The 18,542-nt window shown below is 43.3% G+C and overlaps 1 protein-coding gene across 1 annotated transcript; it reads right to left on the reverse strand.

The window, feature by feature from the left end:
• Positions 1–1,546: 1,546 nt before the first annotated feature.
• Positions 1,547–18,132, reverse strand: LOC115323857. The gene is made up of 5 exons (XM_040210224.3): positions 18,001–18,132; positions 9,676–9,817; positions 6,353–6,495; positions 4,919–5,042; positions 1,547–1,851 (listed from the first exon to the last, which is right to left on the reverse strand). The coding sequence occupies exons 1-5, from the start codon at positions 18,062–18,064 to the stop codon at positions 1,641–1,643; spliced, it is 684 nt and encodes a 227-aa protein (XP_040066158.1). The 5' UTR covers positions 18,065–18,132; the 3' UTR covers positions 1,547–1,640.
• Between the last annotated feature and the right edge of the window lie 410 nt (positions 18,133–18,542).

The raw sequence follows: 18,542 nt of genomic DNA on the forward strand, positions 1-18,542 counted from the left end.
ATTAAAAACACATGCATCAAAATTCTCATTCTCCAAAAGACAGGTTTGTACTAAAAATATCGACGTCAGTAAATTGCGTGTTTAAAACATGTTGGACACGCGAAACCGGTGATGCGTTTCGAATGGAGGTCTGGGTAAAATACTCTTCGATCTCTAGAGTTTTTTTTTCTAAGTGGAATGCGAAAGTGAACAGAGGTGAGGATAGTAGGGCTGTCTATTGCATTATTCTTTCTTAAGCATTACTATGCTTAAGAAAGAATTACTGTATACTTCAAAAAAGTATATTTCAATTAATAATTTTTTTTATTGATGTAAACCCGTTACACCAGAACAAAAAACATCTTCATTTCTTCTTGTTAGTGAAAAAGCTTTATTTCTTTTTTTTTTTTTCTCATTTTGACTTGCTTGCAATAAGAATTACTTTCCCTGTTTTTTTTCGTTTTTTTTCTCTTTTTTGTATTTTGATTTGTTTCGGGAGATAATTTATGTAACTGAGGAACGAAGTGGAAGGTAGAAAGAAAGCTCAACCCCGATTTGCTCAGGAGAGCACCAGGTTCTGATTGCTTGATAAGCCTTTAATTTACATACAATGGAAATGCGCAAAGAAAACTTCAAGTGATAGGCAAACGATAAAAGTAAAAAAAAAAATGAGGCTCCAATCCACGATGTGAAGATGGCTGGACAGCAAAGCTCTGGCATCACCTGCAACGATTGCCCACTGCACTATAGGCTCTTTTTATGACAAACGCCACCAGGTGGTGCTCTAGTCCCTGACGTCCCAGAGAACTTCCGGTTTATAAAAAAAAAATGAACGAAGGCCACGTTAACACCGCTGCTTGAAATGTGGATGAAACGTTTCACCACCAACTCTCCAGGTGAACGCCAAGAAGAAAAAAAAAAAGCGAAAGAGGTCAAAATTGGTTAAAATTTTTCGAGCATTCTTGTAAACCAACTTGCCTCCTACAAGATGTAATATTGTACAGCCGAAGGCCCTCGTTAAATCTCCAAAATGTGTTGTCCGTGTAACATTTATGCTTTCAAGTACTGGTGACATAAGCAAGCTCAACATGCTTGCGAAGACTGTGCGATCGGAAGTCGCTTGCGCCTTCCGATCTACCGTCTTTAAATCGGGCGGCGGCTTGCGCCCCCTAGTCAAAGCTTCTAAACTCGTTTTCTCTAGAGTAACTATATAGACTCTGCTTCCCAAGCGGAGCACATGCAGTTACTCTAGTTTTCTCGAGTAACGAGCGCCGTCTGGTGGGTTGTCTGCGAACTACAAATGGAGGGCAGCCCTGCGTTCCTCGACCCGTCCGAACACACTGGCATCGTGCCGCTGTATTCATTGTTCTTCCTGCTTTTTTACTGGTACTACCTCTGCTCAAAAAATAACGGTCAGAAGTGACAAAATACGCACAGAGATTGGTGCGGGGTCGGAGCCCTCGATCGAACAATGGCGACAGCAGAAAGCAATGGTAAGGGAAAAGGGGTCTGCTCTGTCGAAGAGGCTTAATGAAACAAAGGTCAATTCGCGGTGAACACTCCTCTGTGTGGGGAACGCAATTTCTTTATTTGCAGACAAAATACGTGAGGGTGAAAGCAAGATCATTGTTTAAATTAGGATTATGCAAATTTAGATGAGTTCAGAGTAGTTTCTGGGCGACCAGCGGTGCCAGCACCAGCATCAGGCTTCCCAGGGTGAAGCTGACGGTCGAAGCTGCGTTGCCGCTCCACTGACTCCAGATGTCGGAGAAGCCCTTTTGAAGATTCTGGCCGATGTCTTTGCCAGGTTTGGCTGCAGCGGGGCACTGGCCCTTGGGCACCAGGCAGGTGTTCGTCGCCTCCGTGACCCTCCTAAAAATAAATTGGTCGCGAGCAGGAAAATCAGTAGAAAGCGAAGGATATGAAAAAAAGGTCTGGTCTTCTTGAAGGCAACATAATGAAACCGGAAACACGAAAAAAAAAAAGACGTACACTACATCGAGACGGTGTTGTGTACGTGCCGCCTTTGTTTCCGTGTCTCCGGTTTTATTACGTTGCCTAATATTCGACAGCTCACCTGCGCCCTCAATCTTCTTTAAGGGGGGAGGCTGGTCTTTAACTTCGCGTTTTTTATCTTTCAGTTATCGTGCTGCAATTTACTGTACTGATGTATTTCTCAGTGGTGATTTCAAATATGCAATTAGTTTTCAGATAGCTTTACTACATCCTGAGTTATAAATAGATTAGTCATTTTAATTAGGTCCTCTTTACGGGTCGTTAGCGTAAAATTCTTCAGAATATATCGGAAATTTTTATAGAATTGCATTCCCCCAGACATGTTTTGTGCGGTGATGCTATTTTTGTGGCTTTTTATCTCATACAATAATTTTAATTAATTAGTCTCAAAAAGATATAACCTCCCGTTTTGTGCAACTTGGTTGCAGATGTGTTTTACCAATGTAATATAATTAGTCTAGACTTAAAATAGCATCACCGCACAAAACATGTCTTGGTGAATGCAATCCTATAAACATTTCTGATATATGGTGAACAATTTTATGCTAAAGGCCCGTAAGGATGACCTAATGAAAATTACAAATGTGTTAATAACTCGGGATCTAGTAAAGCTATCTGAAAACTAGTTGCATATTTGAAATCACCACTGAGAAATACATCAGTACAGTAAATTGCAGCACGATAACTGAAAGATAAAAAACAAAAAGTTAAAGACCAGCCTCCCCCCTTAAAGGGGTATTCACACGAGGGAGAAATCCCGGGGATTTCTCCCCGGCACGCGCATCCCACGACGAAAACGTCAGGCTTTGCGATGTGCAAAAGCCTCGCGTTTTCATCTCGTGATGCGCGCGTGTCGGGGAGAAATCCCCGGGATTTCTCCCTCGTGTGAATACCCCTTAAGGTGCGTTATATATGGCCAGGGCTTCGAGGTTTCGCGGCTTATTTTTTTCATCGAATTTGGGGTTGTTTGATTTGGGTTTGCTTTTTTTACTGTAGATTTGCTGTTTCTCGGTCTTAATGTTCAGGGGCGAACAGAAAATCGATGCTTATGGCGAAGAAAATAAAGGAACGGGATTCCCGCAACCCTAAGGAAACATCAGTTTGGCCCAAAACCTAAAAAAAAAAAAAAAATTAAAAATAGAAGACTCCCTGTTTTGATAAATTAAGATGTGTGGTTCCGAAGACGACCTTGATGAAATATCGGCGATGGCTTTGTTTGATGCAATGTTGTACAGAACGCCTTCGAAGAAACGACGCTCCTGGAAAACTTTCTTTTTAGAAAAAAAACGCCCCTGTTCATTTTGCCTCGGAACTGGAACATGAGCTGGTTACGTTTTCCAGGGAACGGTAGAAGGAACAGCGCTTCTTTTTTAAACTTTAGGGGAATTTAATTGGCATTTAGATTTTCTATCAGCGGATATATTTATACTTCCGACCTCAAGTGATAGAAACATTCCCAAAATAGTCAAGAAGAAGAAAAAAAAAAGAACTGGAGCAAATGTGATTGTGGCGATTCGATTATGGGAATATTCTCACTTGCTTGCTTTATTTTCGCAAGAAAATATTTAGCAGAATATTTAATTAAAATACGCTAATGTAACGGTAATAGTGGCAGCAGTATGAAATATTACCAAAATAATGTCGATTGTGTTCTACCATACCACTACTGCCGCGTCCCACATACAAGCCTGCGTGGGAATTAAGCTTATGTAAAAATTAAATTGTAAAAAAAAAAGTATTGTATTACATTGCGTTGTATTGTGTGTAACAACCCATTCCACTATTAGGAATGGAACGAGTATTCGTGCCTTTTGAATCACAGCTTGTAACAGGAACTCGTTTCAAGATTGATAAGGAACTAGAAACGAGAATTCGCTCTTATCTCGGAAGAACGTGTACAACACTGGTTTGATATTACCGGAAAATAAAATTAAATAAACATGTTCACGTTTGTATTTTGTTTTTTGTTTTGCCTGAACAGAGCAGACATTTGTTTAAAACTTTAGAAAATGCAAAGTGTTGAGGGGCCCTGAGAAGTCGCCGCTTTTAGACAAAAAAAAATATATATATCTTGAAATTTTTCAGCATTCCTTTGGGGCATCATAGAGCGAATGTCTTCTTTCTGTAGAGCCACACTGACGCGTATCAAACTCTTACCGACATCGCTTTGCTTCGTTTCACCTCACGATGTACCGCAAGTGCAACGGTCGCTACTAGCCACGTCGGCCAATCTGGAACTCTACGCGCGCCCCGTGACTTTATGCTCCGCGCGTCGTTGCACCCACCTAGGAGGTCACGTGACAAACTCCGGGCTACAGATTTGCTCTGATAGGCTCATATTCGCGATGAGAAGCTCGCCAGGGGCGCCTCTGTGTTTCTCACTATGGGTAGTGCAGGTGCTACCCACGCGGTTATGTTTTAATTTTCATAGTGCATAGAAGCTTGGCATTGCACGTGCTTGCACCCGCAGAGGAAGTTCAAGTATCCTCACTCTGGGTTGTGAAAAATTTCCACCAGGCGGCGATACCCATACTTCCCGCCGCGAATAGTCTGGTGCGGTATATCGTAAAATGAAACAGAATATGGCGGTCGACAGAAATCACTGAACCTTGCTTCCCGCCGATTTTGAACGCTTAAACCATTGCCATCAAGTAAAATTTGGGTGGGGTCACACAAATCTATTAACCGTAGGGTCGACTGTTTCGTGATCACACGTGCCGTCCTCCTGGTGAAAGTGTTGATTTAAAATGAACACGCAGGGCACCCCGTTTTTTCTGCCTACAATTCTAAACCATAACTGTTCTAAACCGTTTCCAAACGAAAATCGACCTCTCTGGAAACGGTTTGATGGCTTGCCGATGTGGCTTCGACAGCCTCCGCTTCAAAGTGCTGTCAAGGACGGAGTCTTTTGCATAAAAGTTACCTGCGAAGCTCGTCGACACGGGTCTTGGACACATTCAAGGGAATACGAAGAAAATCATCGATGATCCCCGTAACGCAGTGGGCGAATTTGTCGCTGTCGTAGCACTTGTACGCCTCTGCGAGAGCTGCACAAAAGAATCGGTACACGGTTTCAGGGCGTCTGCCGTACTCGGGCTGGAGTTAGATTAACGCAAAAAAAAAAAAAAAAAAAATACAAACGCAAGGTGACAACAGATGACGTTCCACTGATTTTTTAAGTTTGCTGACAATACAGCCTTGGTCGGCGTTCAATTAAAAGGAAATGCACCAGCAGTCATTTTTACTGAAAAGATATGTTGCACCATCATCGGGATTCGGGTCATTGTGATCGAAGCAACGAGACGACTGCAGCCGTAACCTATCAGGCGTTTGGTGGTTGTCGACAGGTTATACTGCGAACCCTGGTGTTCTCAGTATGTCTAATGTCTTGTAAGTATGAATGCTGATGAAGCACACTTGGTTATGGCGCAATGAAACCAAAATGCACCCGAATGCATTTATAGTTCCTCTTGCACTATCACTGGGATCATTGTATTCACAATGAAAATGACTGCAGCAATAACTCTCAACTGAGACCCGCCCCTTACAATTAATGCTCTATGGGGGGAGGGGAGGGGAGGGGGAGAGGAGGCTCCAGTAAAATTAAAGATTTCGGGGAGGCGTACATAAGAACTTGTCAATCTTAACCACAAACAGTCTAGAGGTTTTTTGCGCGACACAAGGAACAATCACAAGCGAGTAGACACGGACAAGCACTTGTGATTGTCCCTTGTATCGCGCAAAAAACCTCTAGACTGCATCATGAACCAACTAGGCCAACAACAAGTTTTAATTAACCACAAACTTCTTCGAAATCGGAGCGCAAGTATCGTCTGCTTCTTGTGCAGGGGTTGTGTTGACGTCAGAACGCCGTGCTCTGATTGGCTCGTATTGAAAAATAGTGGGTAGACCATGAGGCAGCTTCCTTTGGAGTCTACCCACTATGCTTCCAATCAGAGCCAATCAGAATTCGGCTTTCTGACGTCCGCGCAACCGCCGCAAAAGTAGCAGACGATACTTGCCCTCCGCATAGTCTGGCCGCCCAAGTCACCGAGCTACTGAATCGCCGACTGGTTCGGCTCAGCCGTCGGCCGAGACAAAACGGCTGAACGAGCTAAGGTTTGAATTACTATCAAAATTCGATGTACCCTGTTTCCACAAAAAACGAATTGTCAAAGAGAAGGCTCGGCGCCACTTTCCTAGAGCTGAGTTTCTCTATGAAAGGATAAGATAAGCGGAGGTCTCTAATCCGACATTTTCCTAAAAATAACTTCAGTGAAATGAATGCCTAAGGGAAGTTGCAATGATGCGATCCTATATTTTAGCGATGCCAGTACAGGGATATTAATGGCCTCACATTTCAGGGCCTGTTTGTCGGCGATCACTTTTTGAAAGATCTCGTAGGTCGACGCTGCACTATCCAAGTACTCTTTCGTGGCGCTTTCCGCGCAGTGGTGAGACCATCGGAAGCACTTCGGTTTCTCCGGGTAAGCTCTCGACCTGCAAAAAAAAAAGAAAAACGGAGCATTGTGTAGGGCACTGCCGGGTCTCGGAATATGGGGCAGTTTTGCCTGACGTACTTCCAGCCCAAAATCGCGCCACATGGCCTTTCTACGCGCGGAAGCAGTATTTTCCAGCTCTTTCGGCCCTGTTGTGCCCCGATGGAATGCGTCAGAGCGGGGGACACAACACTGCTTCTGCTGAGATTCTATTTTTGTACATTCTGGTCTTCATCATCACTGAAGGGGCAACTCTGATCGAAAACGAAACCAAAATAAATGACCGGTGTCACTCTGGTGGCATGAAATATATTCACAGCTGCAATATTACGTAAAGGTGCCTGCTGCTCTTTAGGAACCGTGCGGATCTAATTCAAGCCCCGACCAGGGCGCCCCTAGCGGCAAACGGGTCCGTTGCATCGGGCATCTTCTGCCAGTCGCTGCGTTGGTTGTGCGTTATAGTGGGTTAAGCGCGTGTACGACGAAACCTTCCGATCTGACGTGCAGACTGCCGGAATGACCTTGGGGAAAGAGGGTTTTCATAGCATCGGAGAGCGTTGAAAACCCTCGCCTCCGACCGTCGTATTGCGCGGTCGGACGTCGGATCGGACGGTTTCGTCGTACATGTGTTTCGCGCTTTAGCGCTGTAATTTCTGAGATGGCTATTCCGCTCCAAGAAAGCCGCAACAATTGCTGCGTGGTCGGCAAGGTCGCGCACGGCACGAAGTACTACATCGTCCCTTCGAAGCCGTACGAGGCGGAGTACTGCGCGACCTGGGTACGACTTGTGCGTCCATCTTACCTTCCAGTTCGCGCTTTGTTTAAGCTGCTGACGAATAATACAATTAACTTTTTTTCTCTTCTAGCGACGATGGAACAGCATCGACACCGACGGCAAACTTTAAAGTATGCAGCAAATACTTCACCGGAATCGAGAAGCGGAATGTGGTCGCCCTCCTAAGCCTACCGTTGGATGTTTCCATCAGCCTACAGGAAGATAGTAAAGAGAATCGCGGAACGGCGCGAAAAAAAAATCGCCCAGTTATTGTCAAGCTGATTCAGAAATAAACGTACATAATTACCGCAGTCCACTCAACGCCAACAAAAGTTTTTTGCGGGCGCGCTTAATTTTGTTTGCAGAGTACGGCGCTCCGTGGCAACCACTTGTCCGTCGAAACGGACCTCCTTCACGTCGCACACGCGGTCAGATTCATGAAACAGTTTTCTCTTCGTCATATTGGCACCACGGAAGAAGCTTTCTGGATTCGTAACCGCCTTAAATCCCGTCGTAATCACCCAGGGAACACTGTCCGCTGTGCTGCTAATCGCCACTGCTTCCCCCCGATGATTCTGCACCGGCTACCGAAGAAGCTTTCCGGATTCTTAGTCGCCCACTGTCCTCTCTGCTGTTCGTTGCTATTACTTCGCGATGATTCTGAGCCGGCGGCACCGGCTTCCGAAGGAACTTTCCGAACTCGTAACTGCCTTAACAGTGTCACCGTCGTAATCACGACGGGGACACTGTCCGCCGTGCTGTTCGTCGCCATTGCTGCCCGATGCTCCTGCGGCGGCTACCGCCAGGTCGCAGCGAACAATAGGCGACCGCCGCGACACGGCCGGCTTGCTCGCTTCCTTTAGCGCGCGGCAAGCGGGTTAGGTTCTGGTCAAGCAACACTGGGCGACGCGTACCGCAGCACCCCCGTGATGTGACGTCGCGGCCGTGCAGCCAGTGGAACTCCTCCAGTTGAAGGGGATACCCCCCCCCCCCCCCCCCCCCCTTTCATTCACTTCAGTCCGCCTCCCGTCGTTCGAAGCGCCATCTAGATTTTCGTTTACGAACTGTGTTTTCGATGGAGTATGGTGGAACGCCATCTAGACGCTGTGCTTCGAAACGTACGGATTCCCTAGAATACACTGCAGTTAGCATAGCAGCCGCGTGGCGCGTTAAACGACGGGAGACGAGTCGTGGTGAGTGATGGGGGGGGGAGAGGCGGGGAGCGTCACATTCAGACGGAGTTTGAGCTTCCTGCGATGCATGGTTTAGTTACCCGCGGGCCAAAAACACGGTTCTTTTTTTCTCGGAAACTCCCTGTATATTTGTGCTGTACTGCCGTGAGTGGCGCTGGGTACTTATCAATACCAGGTGGTATTGAGAAATAGTTTTCTTCTTTTTAAAATTAGTTTTCGTGCGTTTACGAGCGGAAGACTGGTTTTTCTAAGGTACTGACACAACGTAGTTTCTGGCTCAAAAAAGAATTAAGAGCTAACTTTTGTTTCTGTACCCCTTTAAGACTGACTCTGCGGATACATTAGCTACTTCAATACTTGAATCAGTGCTGTAACAGTTAGAAAACGTATGATCGTTAGAACAAGTACCAGTCCTTTAGAAACAAATGAAGCGGAAGGGTTCACAGCATCAGCAGTAATCGGTCATGTTGATAATAATGACAGTGTACTTGGCATGTGTGCGGAAAGGTTCCTGCCCGTCCTGTGCCGCAACAATGAGTTCACTTAGAAATATTTCTGAATTGTCATAGTCAATCATAGTCGAATTTTTCGAAAGGAAATTCCGAACGAGAATTATCTTATGCGAGCAAGTACGTAATGCAATGAACCCTGACTGAAAACTCGAGTTGTACAAAGGGCATATTGCTGTATTCATTTTTACTAGCGCCGAGTAAGGCTCATCCAGAGAAGGGAGATCGTACTTCATATAATGATGTGCAAACACCGTTGATGGCTTACGCTGCTGCTCCAGTATCAACCAATGCTGAAGAGAGAGAGAGAATTCACTTTATTGGCCAATGCTAAAATATCCAACCCTTAAACGAAAACGTTGACAAGATTGCTCAGGAACAACACCCTTACGGTAACATAAAGTCAGTTGTTGTTGTTTTTCGGCGGATTTAACGGGTAAACACTTTCCTCTGAGTTTAGCGATCAAATTTAATGTTTGCGTAATTATACCACGATTCAAATTTACCCTCAAATATAGCAAGAAAACGTCCCCCTAACTTTAGCGAAGAAATGGAATTTGTGCGTGGAGACGCTTCCCACTAAATTCAGCGGAAAGTGTTGTCTGGTTAAATGTAGCCATTGGACCGCGGCGGACGAACGCACCTGACCTCTCTGTATGGCTGCCCCAGAATTTCCCTCGCACTCACAAAACGTTTAAACTTACTTTTCCATATTCTCTATGTATGCGTCCATCTTGCTTGTTTCCATATTTCCCAGGTCGTGCATGTGGCTGTTGATGTCGATCATGTATCCTTTGAGGCACGTCGTCGTTGCAACGAGGTCACACTTGTCATCAGCCGCATAGGCTAGTCAAGGAAACGCGGGGGAACAAAAGTTGCATTACACGTGGTTTCGATGTCGTCTGCTTTGTTTTCTCGGAACATTCATTTGCGAGAAATAGGTAGTGACATCGTTGGGTTTTCTTTGAAGGTTTGAAGAGAATTTTAAACTTATTAGCTATATTTTTTATTAATCGTTTAAGAGCCGAGGGGTCAATTGTAAAGCTGTAGAGCGCGTTGAGAAAAGCCCAATTAAGGTGTTTCGTACATGATACGCCTTGCGCGCTTCTTTTAATTAAACTAAAATAAAACGCACGCGCGCGCAAAAAAAAAACAAAAACATTTGACGATGTTCTTGCGCGTCGCGCTTGCAGCGCCCTCAGAGCTGCTCTGAAGGAACCAAATTTATGCACCCTATCGCTGGCGCGCTGTCCGAAACAGGCAGGGCTTTACGGCAGCAGGTGGTCGCGGTTATCTTCAGGGACTACCCCAGCACGAAGCCCTGTTTTGGACAGCGCCCCAGCGATAGTGTGCACTTCGTTCCTACAGAGCACGTCTGAGGGCGCTGCAAGCGCGACGCGCAAACGCATTGACACGTTTTTTTTTTTGTTTTTTTTTGCGCTTTTTTTAGGCTAATAAAAAGAAGCCCGCAAAGCGTATCAAGTAGGAAACACCTTAATTTGGCGTTTCTCAACACGCTCTTCAGATTTGGAATTCACGCCTCGGCTCTTAAGCGAATAATTAAAAAAAAAAAAACGAATGTGTCAAAATTAACTAATGAAGTAAGCGCACTGGAAACAAAAATTCTGCACTTTTCCAAAACACTTTTAACAACTTACAGATGATGTCACTCTCGCAGAGCGTTCGTTGATTTGTAAAGTATGGAACAAGTTATCTGGGACACGTACCCTGTAAAGATATACAGGGTGTTTTTTTTTAAGCTTTACAGATTTCTTTTAGAAAAGCCGTGCAGGTGAGTTATAGGGACAGGGGAGATTATGTGGTTGGCTCATCTTTTGCGATAAGTCGGCTAATTAATTAAGATTTGTTAATTAACGTTTTAATTAGTGAAATTAGGGATATGGTTCCAATTAGAAATTTTCTGAGCGTCATCGAACGTTACTAAATCAGCTCTTTTTAGAACGACCTAAAGCTCGTGGGAAACTCGGGGGTGCTCCAAAGTTACCACTCGTGAACCATGCGTAAAGCTAGCAGTGGCAGAACGCAATGACAATCTTATCCGCGTTCCGCCACCGTTAGCTTTGTGCCTGCTTCACGAGTGGTAACTTTTGTCTGGTGAACGGGATACCAGTTTGTCGCTCTAAGCCCCTCTACCTCGTTGACGAAGATAGAAATAATTCTTCTGGAGGTATATTAAAAACGATATGTCCCAACAAAGTTCAGCGCAGGAGTGTAACACATACTTTATCCACTGAATTTAGCGAGAAAAACATTTTGTGCAGAAATATAAGCCAGTTCAGGTTTCCCACAACCTTACTTTGTGTGAGAGTTGGAATGGTGCTAAGTCATACACAATTCAGGCTATTCCACGAAGGCTGGTAGGGAAATTTAACGGGTTAATCATATATACACCAATTTCAGTTTCCTCACTGAGTTGAGCAGTAAACGCTGTCCAATAGATTTGAAACAGAAATAATAAGTGAGAAGTTATAGAGCGTGGAAAAATTCCATTTCAGATTCTGCGTGCCTCGGTTTTTTTCATAGAACTATCATACAAGCACCCTAAGTATCTTATTTCTAATTAAATATATTTCTTGCCTGACGTCAATAGCGTAACTAAACTGAAAGTTCAAGGTGTGTTGACGTAACTTCAACTTCTTCACTATGCTGTTGCAGTATGAGTACTTTCCGGTAAAACTCCTAAAACAAAAAAAGATTTACCGCTAAAATACTTTTATTCCCTTTATAAAACCTTTATAGCCACAACAGTCGTTTTCACTTCAAGAAAAAGCAATTTTTGCGCATTGTTCAGGCGCGGCGCGAATTAGCTCTTACGAGATTTTGTTGGCGGAGGAAAAAGCGACATTTTTATCGTTTGGAACGTGTACGTGTTAATAGGATAACACATATCTTAATCTAAAATTCACTTACAAATATCTTAACTATAAATATAAAGAGGGAAATTAGTAATACGCCGCGAGTGGCCGGACTTTTTGTTTACTATGGTTTTTGAGGTGAAAGCGGGTATAGTTCTCATATAGAAGTGTACTTTCCACCTCATCCTATATTTTAAAATCCCAAGTTGAAAATACGTGACAGACATTTTAGATATTTGAATGGCGGTAACTCTTACTTTCTAACCATTTATTGAATATCCGGCATATCAAATCACAACTGGATATATATATACCTATTCAGAGATAAAATTGTTATCAAACATTAAGGTTTGCCTGATTAGACCCAACCCCAAGAAAGTTAACTCTAAAGGTACACATTGTCATTCCCAATAAGACTAAATGTTTATTTGTCTTCCATTCAAGAAAAGAAAAAAGCTTTTGGAATGATACAGATTATAGAATATCTAAAATCCTAAAATGGTCCAGAAGTAGCATCTGGTTTCGACATAAAAAGCCGCGCGCATCTGGAAATACAATATTTGTCGCTGGTTTAAACACGGGTAGTTCTTCCTTTATTGGCATAATAATTACACGCCGACACTTGATCATTGCCATTATTGGCCTTGAGTTTGTCACAATTAAGAAAAACTGTGACAGTATGCTATATTCATAAACATGCATAATTCCGCGTCTAGTTTTTTTTTTTTTTCAAAATGCAGGAATATTTATAATTTTTTTAAATAAAAAGCCCTTTTAAACTGCATAGAGTGGTCACAAACTGAACTTTATGCACTCAAATATATGTGAAGAATAAAAGTACTTTGGGGTAAATATATTCTTAAAGACCGAAGCACCAAACGTCTTTTTCTGTGTGTGAATTTTTTGCGCTTTTAAACCTTTCAAATTAAGATGAACCAACAAGCTTAATCCAAAGTATTATATTCAAAGGTCCAAGTTCGCTTTTTCTTTTTTGAAACGGCCGAATATCCACGCATGGTATACAATCTCAGAGCATAAAACTGTAAGGGTCAGAATGATCCAACCCACTCCAAATACATCCCAAAAGATCAACTTTGCATAACACTACACCCTAATTTACCTTGATAGCCAGGCTAAGTGGAGGATTTGTTGTATAAAAATATAAAGGCAAACGCTTTAAAGCGTTTGCCTTTAACTTCAAATAACTGTGTAACTTTTATGTGTAACTTCAAATCTTCATTTGAAGTTACACATAAAAAAAAACTTTGCCAGGGCGCCATGCTTATCTCAAACCTAAACAAAAAAAAAAAAAAACGACTTGTGGGCCTATTTTAACATTTATTTAACGAAAACAATTTTCTGACTGCTCTCGTTATTTATCTTTTATTTTTTGTAGTTAAACGTCCAATAGTTTTTTTACCGACTTGAAGAAACACTTATGTTTGGGTTTGGAAAATTAGTTGCAACGTTTTTATTTGCAAATTCGTACACCCATTTAGGGTGCATTAAATGAGTGTTTTTTTATAAAAGAAATACAATTTTATAAATCTAACGTCTTTAGTTTGTATCACAACACCAAGAAAGAGCGTAATGGAAGACATGCTAGTAATCCGTTTCTGGCAAATTTACAGGCATAAATTGATTAATGTATGGTTCGATGAAACACTTCTTGAGTAAAGCTAATGTGTCATTACATACAAAATTTTCAGGAAGCCCTATTTCATGCTTTTTGTCCAACAACAAAAAAAAAAGTACGTGTGAATATTGAATTTTATAAACTGAAAGTTTATAACTAGATTCGAGCTAACTTATGATTTAGCCGTATGTCCGTCAATATTTTTCATAAACAAATCATCCGTTTTAGAGTAAATTACAGGTTGGTATTACTCAAAGCTGATTTTTGCAATTTTTTCTAAGTGGTTTACTGTCTGACCCACGCGGGTATGTTCGTTTTTTACGACAATTTTTATTAAAATAACAAATGAACGTAAGCCCGGAGATAGTCACGCGCAAAGAAAAGCTGCCACAAAGCAGACATTTTATTATCCCCTGTTTCATTGGGCGCAGATATCAAATAGTAGCCGGAATCGGTCATGAGAGCCGCGTTGTGCTAAGCAATATGAAACAATTCAGGATACCTTAATTCCTGGATCCGCGGACATACATGTTTTGAATTTTACTAACTGCAAACTTTGCAGGGATTTTTTTTTTCTTTTTTTTGTGTGGTTTGTTTAATATTATGAGACGTGATGAATTTTGGGAGTGGCAGAATAGGCTAATGATGATTTCTGCATGACACAATCGCCTTTCTCAATAAAGTAGACATCTGTCAACGAGTACTGTGCATGAGAACCTACGTGCGCACTGCGCCACACTTCCGGACTGTGCACTGGGTGCGGACTTTCGAGGGAAAAGTTTTTAACATTAATTTTCTCCCGCGAATTTAGGTTGAAAACCCTAAAATTGCATAAGACAATTTAAGTTTTTTTTTTCTTTTTCCGGATGCAGACTACATATTCCGGAAAATACTACCACATTGTTATTGTATTGCATCGTGTATACATTTAAAATGGACCGAACTATAGTATAAACTGATTTTTTTTTTCGTTCTGAAGGGCGGTGCACAGTTGTACAGTGTACTCAACTGTTAAATATAACGCGGGAGCGGTGGCCGAAAATACTGCATGCGTCATCTACCGGCTCACTCTGGCAGCTGATGCCGCTGTTGTTTTGTAGAGTTTCACTCCCAGCTCCGAAAACGATCACCGATACGTGACTCGGCGATAAAAAAAAAAAAAAAAAAAAAAAATGTCGCTTTTGAATTTTGTTGTTTAAAAAAGGTGGCCTGTATGAGAGAAACTGCAAGATCACCGAGATAAGGTGGCCCCGCATGGTGAATGCGTTGGTGTCAAAAACAACAAAACAAACAAGTCAAAATTTAAAGCGTGGGTGGTAAAGAAAGAAACGAAGAAGTCATGGGATAATGGTATCGGGGAGTGGCGAAAGTAGCATGAACAGCCGCCTTATTCTCCGCCGCATCATTGATTTAATCACTAGACAGCTCTGATATCAGTTTCGGCCACAGGTACCACGTTATCTTTAACAGTTGAGCACACTGTACACCTCCACTCGAGTGTGAACTACGGTAGCTAAGTTTTCCATTATCTGCACCAAAACAATGTATAAGCGGAATCCAACGCCGATATCGGTTTCGATAACAAGGCGCCAGTGCCGCGCTTATTGTCCATTGAGCGCGATTGTAAGCGTCTTGTCCGGTCTTTTCTTTCTTTTTCTTTTCCTTTGTACTTTGTACTTTGAGCTTTATTTCAAATCTTGAGTATCTTCAAGCAACTCAGTCTCCGGGCTCGTTTTATCTTCGGTCACAAAGCGAGAAGAAGGGGGACGGTCAAGGGCACCAACTGAGACAAATTTAGACACTCCTGCACCCTTCAAGGGTGTTGTAGCAACGCCCCCTGTAGATAAGAAGGCCGTATATCGAACGTCATACGTCTTATACTGGAGGCCTAAGGATCTCCAGGGCAGCGGGTTCAAATGCCGGCCGAGATAGCCCACAATCTGACGGAGGCTTATGGCGGAGAAGTTGCTCGTCAAGAGAACCCCGGATGACTTAAATGATTCTTCATTCTTTCGCCGGGGCGTGCCAGATCCCCTTCGTTGGTTTAGCCCATAAAGCCCCCAAACGTGAAGAATTCGACAGCCGAGTCAGCGTTTGGCTGTCCTAGTGAAAAATCTTATATGTATCAAAAATTTCTTCGTCCAATAAACGCATACGATCAAATAAGACCTTATAAGAGCCTACAGGAACCATATAATGACATATAAGAACAATATACGATTATATAAGAAGTTATAAGAAAATGGTTAGAAGTTTCGTATAACTTGTTATATATAATCTTATATTGTTCTTATGTGTTCTTAAAAGGTTGTTGTATGCTCATAAAATGATATTATTTGAACATATGCGCTTATTGGACAAAGCAATTTCTTATACAAATTAGATTTTTGTACTAGAATGGTACTCCAGTGGTTCTATACTCGAGAGCAGATGTCCCGTGCAGTACGCTGACGCAGAACTTTTTTTCGTGATTTAGTAACTTCCGGGCGACTTTGAAATCAGTTTTGCTTCGACGTATAGTGGTTACTGTTCTTGAAATATCGGCTAAACATTTAACGTATAAGAAAGAAAAAAAGAAAAATAAAACCCCTGCAATTTGAACGTTCAGCAGCGCTGCTAAGGGGTAAGGTCTGTACGAGAAGTAATTTTAGGTTGTCATCCGATTTCTCTGTGCTCGCTGGTGGCCCGAGTAGACGTACTGGGATTGAGACTCACAATTTCCACGTTTTGCAAAAAAAGAAAAATGTAAACCACGGCTCTGGTTTCGACTGCTTTGCACAGTGCTGTGCTCAGGTAAGCTGATTTTGGAAACTATGGTCGGCCGCTACGCAGGATATCTATGCAAAATCCGTCTGTTAGGAGCCGCTGCGTGGCACCACTGTCTTGTCGCTCGCATCTAAAAGACCTTTCTGATATTCTTCCGCGTGGTGACGCGGATGAATACATAGCCTTCAGCTTCGGAGCTTTTGGCGACGCGACTGTACAAATCCACGCAGTATTCGCACTCTGTGAAGTTGAAAACCATGGCTCAGGGAGAACATTTCCATCTCTCTGGGACTTGTCTGCGTTCCCGACGGAGCATCCCGATAGCCGCAGCAAGCAGACGACGCTGCCTGTCGTCTGCTCCCCGCGCTAGCGGGAGATGGCGCGACAAGTTACGTTTGTCGTAAGCTCAGTCATCCGCGAACACGCCCGCCGTAGAATTCAGCAACTTTGTTGGTCTAGTTCATTTCCCACAGGAAGTGAACTACGCCTTAAGATTCCACAAAGTAAAATGCATTACCTCAATGCACATTCGGAGTAAGATTCAGCTTGCCATGTGCAGGCGCGCCGATTTTTTCCGGCTCGTTTCACAACATAAGATACTGAGCTGGATAGCTGGATAATCGACCCTATTGAAAAATCATGCTGACACTGGACATCTAAAACACCACCTTCGGCGACAAAAAAAAAAAAAAAAAAAAACGCATAAACATTTGTAGCGACAACAAATGAAATATAAACCCTTTAATCTCCAATAAATTCACCAACAAACTGAAAGCGACAGACGAGACGCCTGTCTTGGCGTCACCGCGTGTTGGCGTCGCCGAGTGGCGAGCGTCTCGCGCTCCTTGCGAAAAGCTGCGAGACGCGCTGGCGGTGATGCTGACGGAAGTTCGTCTGCTTCTTTTGACTTGACGTCAGAAAGACGCCGAGTTGTGATGGGTTCTGAACGAAGGATAGTGGGTAGACCTCAAGGCAGCTTTCTTCGAGGTCTACCCCCTATCCTTCAATCAGAACCATCCAGAGCTCGGCGTTCTGACGACACCCCAACCCCTGCACACACAAAAAAAAGCAGACGAACTTGTTTTTCGCATAGGAAGCGATGCGTTAATGGCTTCTATTTTTTTTTTTTTAGATATGGGATTTGGGGGGGGGGGGGGGGGGGGGGGGAGCGCAGTTTTCAGTTTCCTATCTGGTATATGCTCAGATGAGTTGTACACGAGCTACTAATTCGCTTCGCAGAGGAAAGACTATATACTAGCCGTTTACTGCGTTCTTTCACATTCAGTCGGACCGCGCGCGGCCAATGCTGCGATTCGATAGAGCCGACCGAGCATCGTCAAAAAGGACATCTTTTCTGCCGGTTTGAAAACGGGCCTTCGATACTGTCCAATATAGGGTGAAAATCTCCGTACCACAAAACTAATTTTTTTTTATTTATATTTTTTTTTGTAGATTTTTTTTTTTTTTTTTCACTGTCGGAGACTTGATTTTAGGATTCCTTGGTACCAAGGCTGGGAGCGCAGTTTACAGTTTCCAAGGTTGTGAAAACAAAAGGCGCCATTGTTAAGCGGAGGGAAAAGTAGCAACGGTTACGCGTAATTTTATTACTTTCGAAAGTAATCAGGTTACCATAGCGATTCGTACCTAGTAAAGGTCATCGAACAAATACAAAATTACCGTAAAAAGTAATCGATTACGAGTAATTTAATTATTCGTGAAGAGCGCCGTACAAGTCTGGACTACTACCGTACCTGGCTGGAGGTGCAACGTGCCGAAGAGGACGGTGACCACCTTCAAGAATGTCTCGAACTCCATGACTGAATCGCGGATACTCGAGCACCGCTCTGCCTTATGTAGAGCCGCTCCTTGGTCCCGGTGCCAGATAGCCGGGCTGCATACCGATTACGGGCAATGATTTCCAGACACAATCTTATCTAGAGGGAGAGCGGCACAGGCTGTCTTTGCCGAACATTCCCAGTCGGTCTTTTTGGTAACTTGTTACTATACTGTGTCGCAACTCAAGAAGGTAGGGTTAGGGAAAGGAAGGCCGGGAAGGAGGAAGCAGGCGGAATGCTGGAACGAGGAGGAGGTTTCCCCCTCTCCTCTCCAGCGTTCCGTCTACTTCCTCCTCCCCGGCTTTCCTTTCCCTCGCCCTACAGTCTTGAGTTGCGACGGACTCTACTAACGGCGTATACCTTTAACTAGGGTGCCTTCATGTCCGCTTCGCATAGTGATGCCAACTGCCTGTTTCCGTTCACACCCTCTTCCACCGCCATTTTGTTCCTCTCATTGT

Source organism: Ixodes scapularis, unplaced genomic scaffold (genome assembly GCF_016920785.2).
Source record: "Ixodes scapularis isolate PalLabHiFi unplaced genomic scaffold, ASM1692078v2 PGA_scaffold13__105_contigs__length_92229423, whole genome shotgun sequence".
Taxonomy (NCBI): domain Eukaryota; kingdom Metazoa; phylum Arthropoda; class Arachnida; order Ixodida; family Ixodidae; genus Ixodes; species Ixodes scapularis.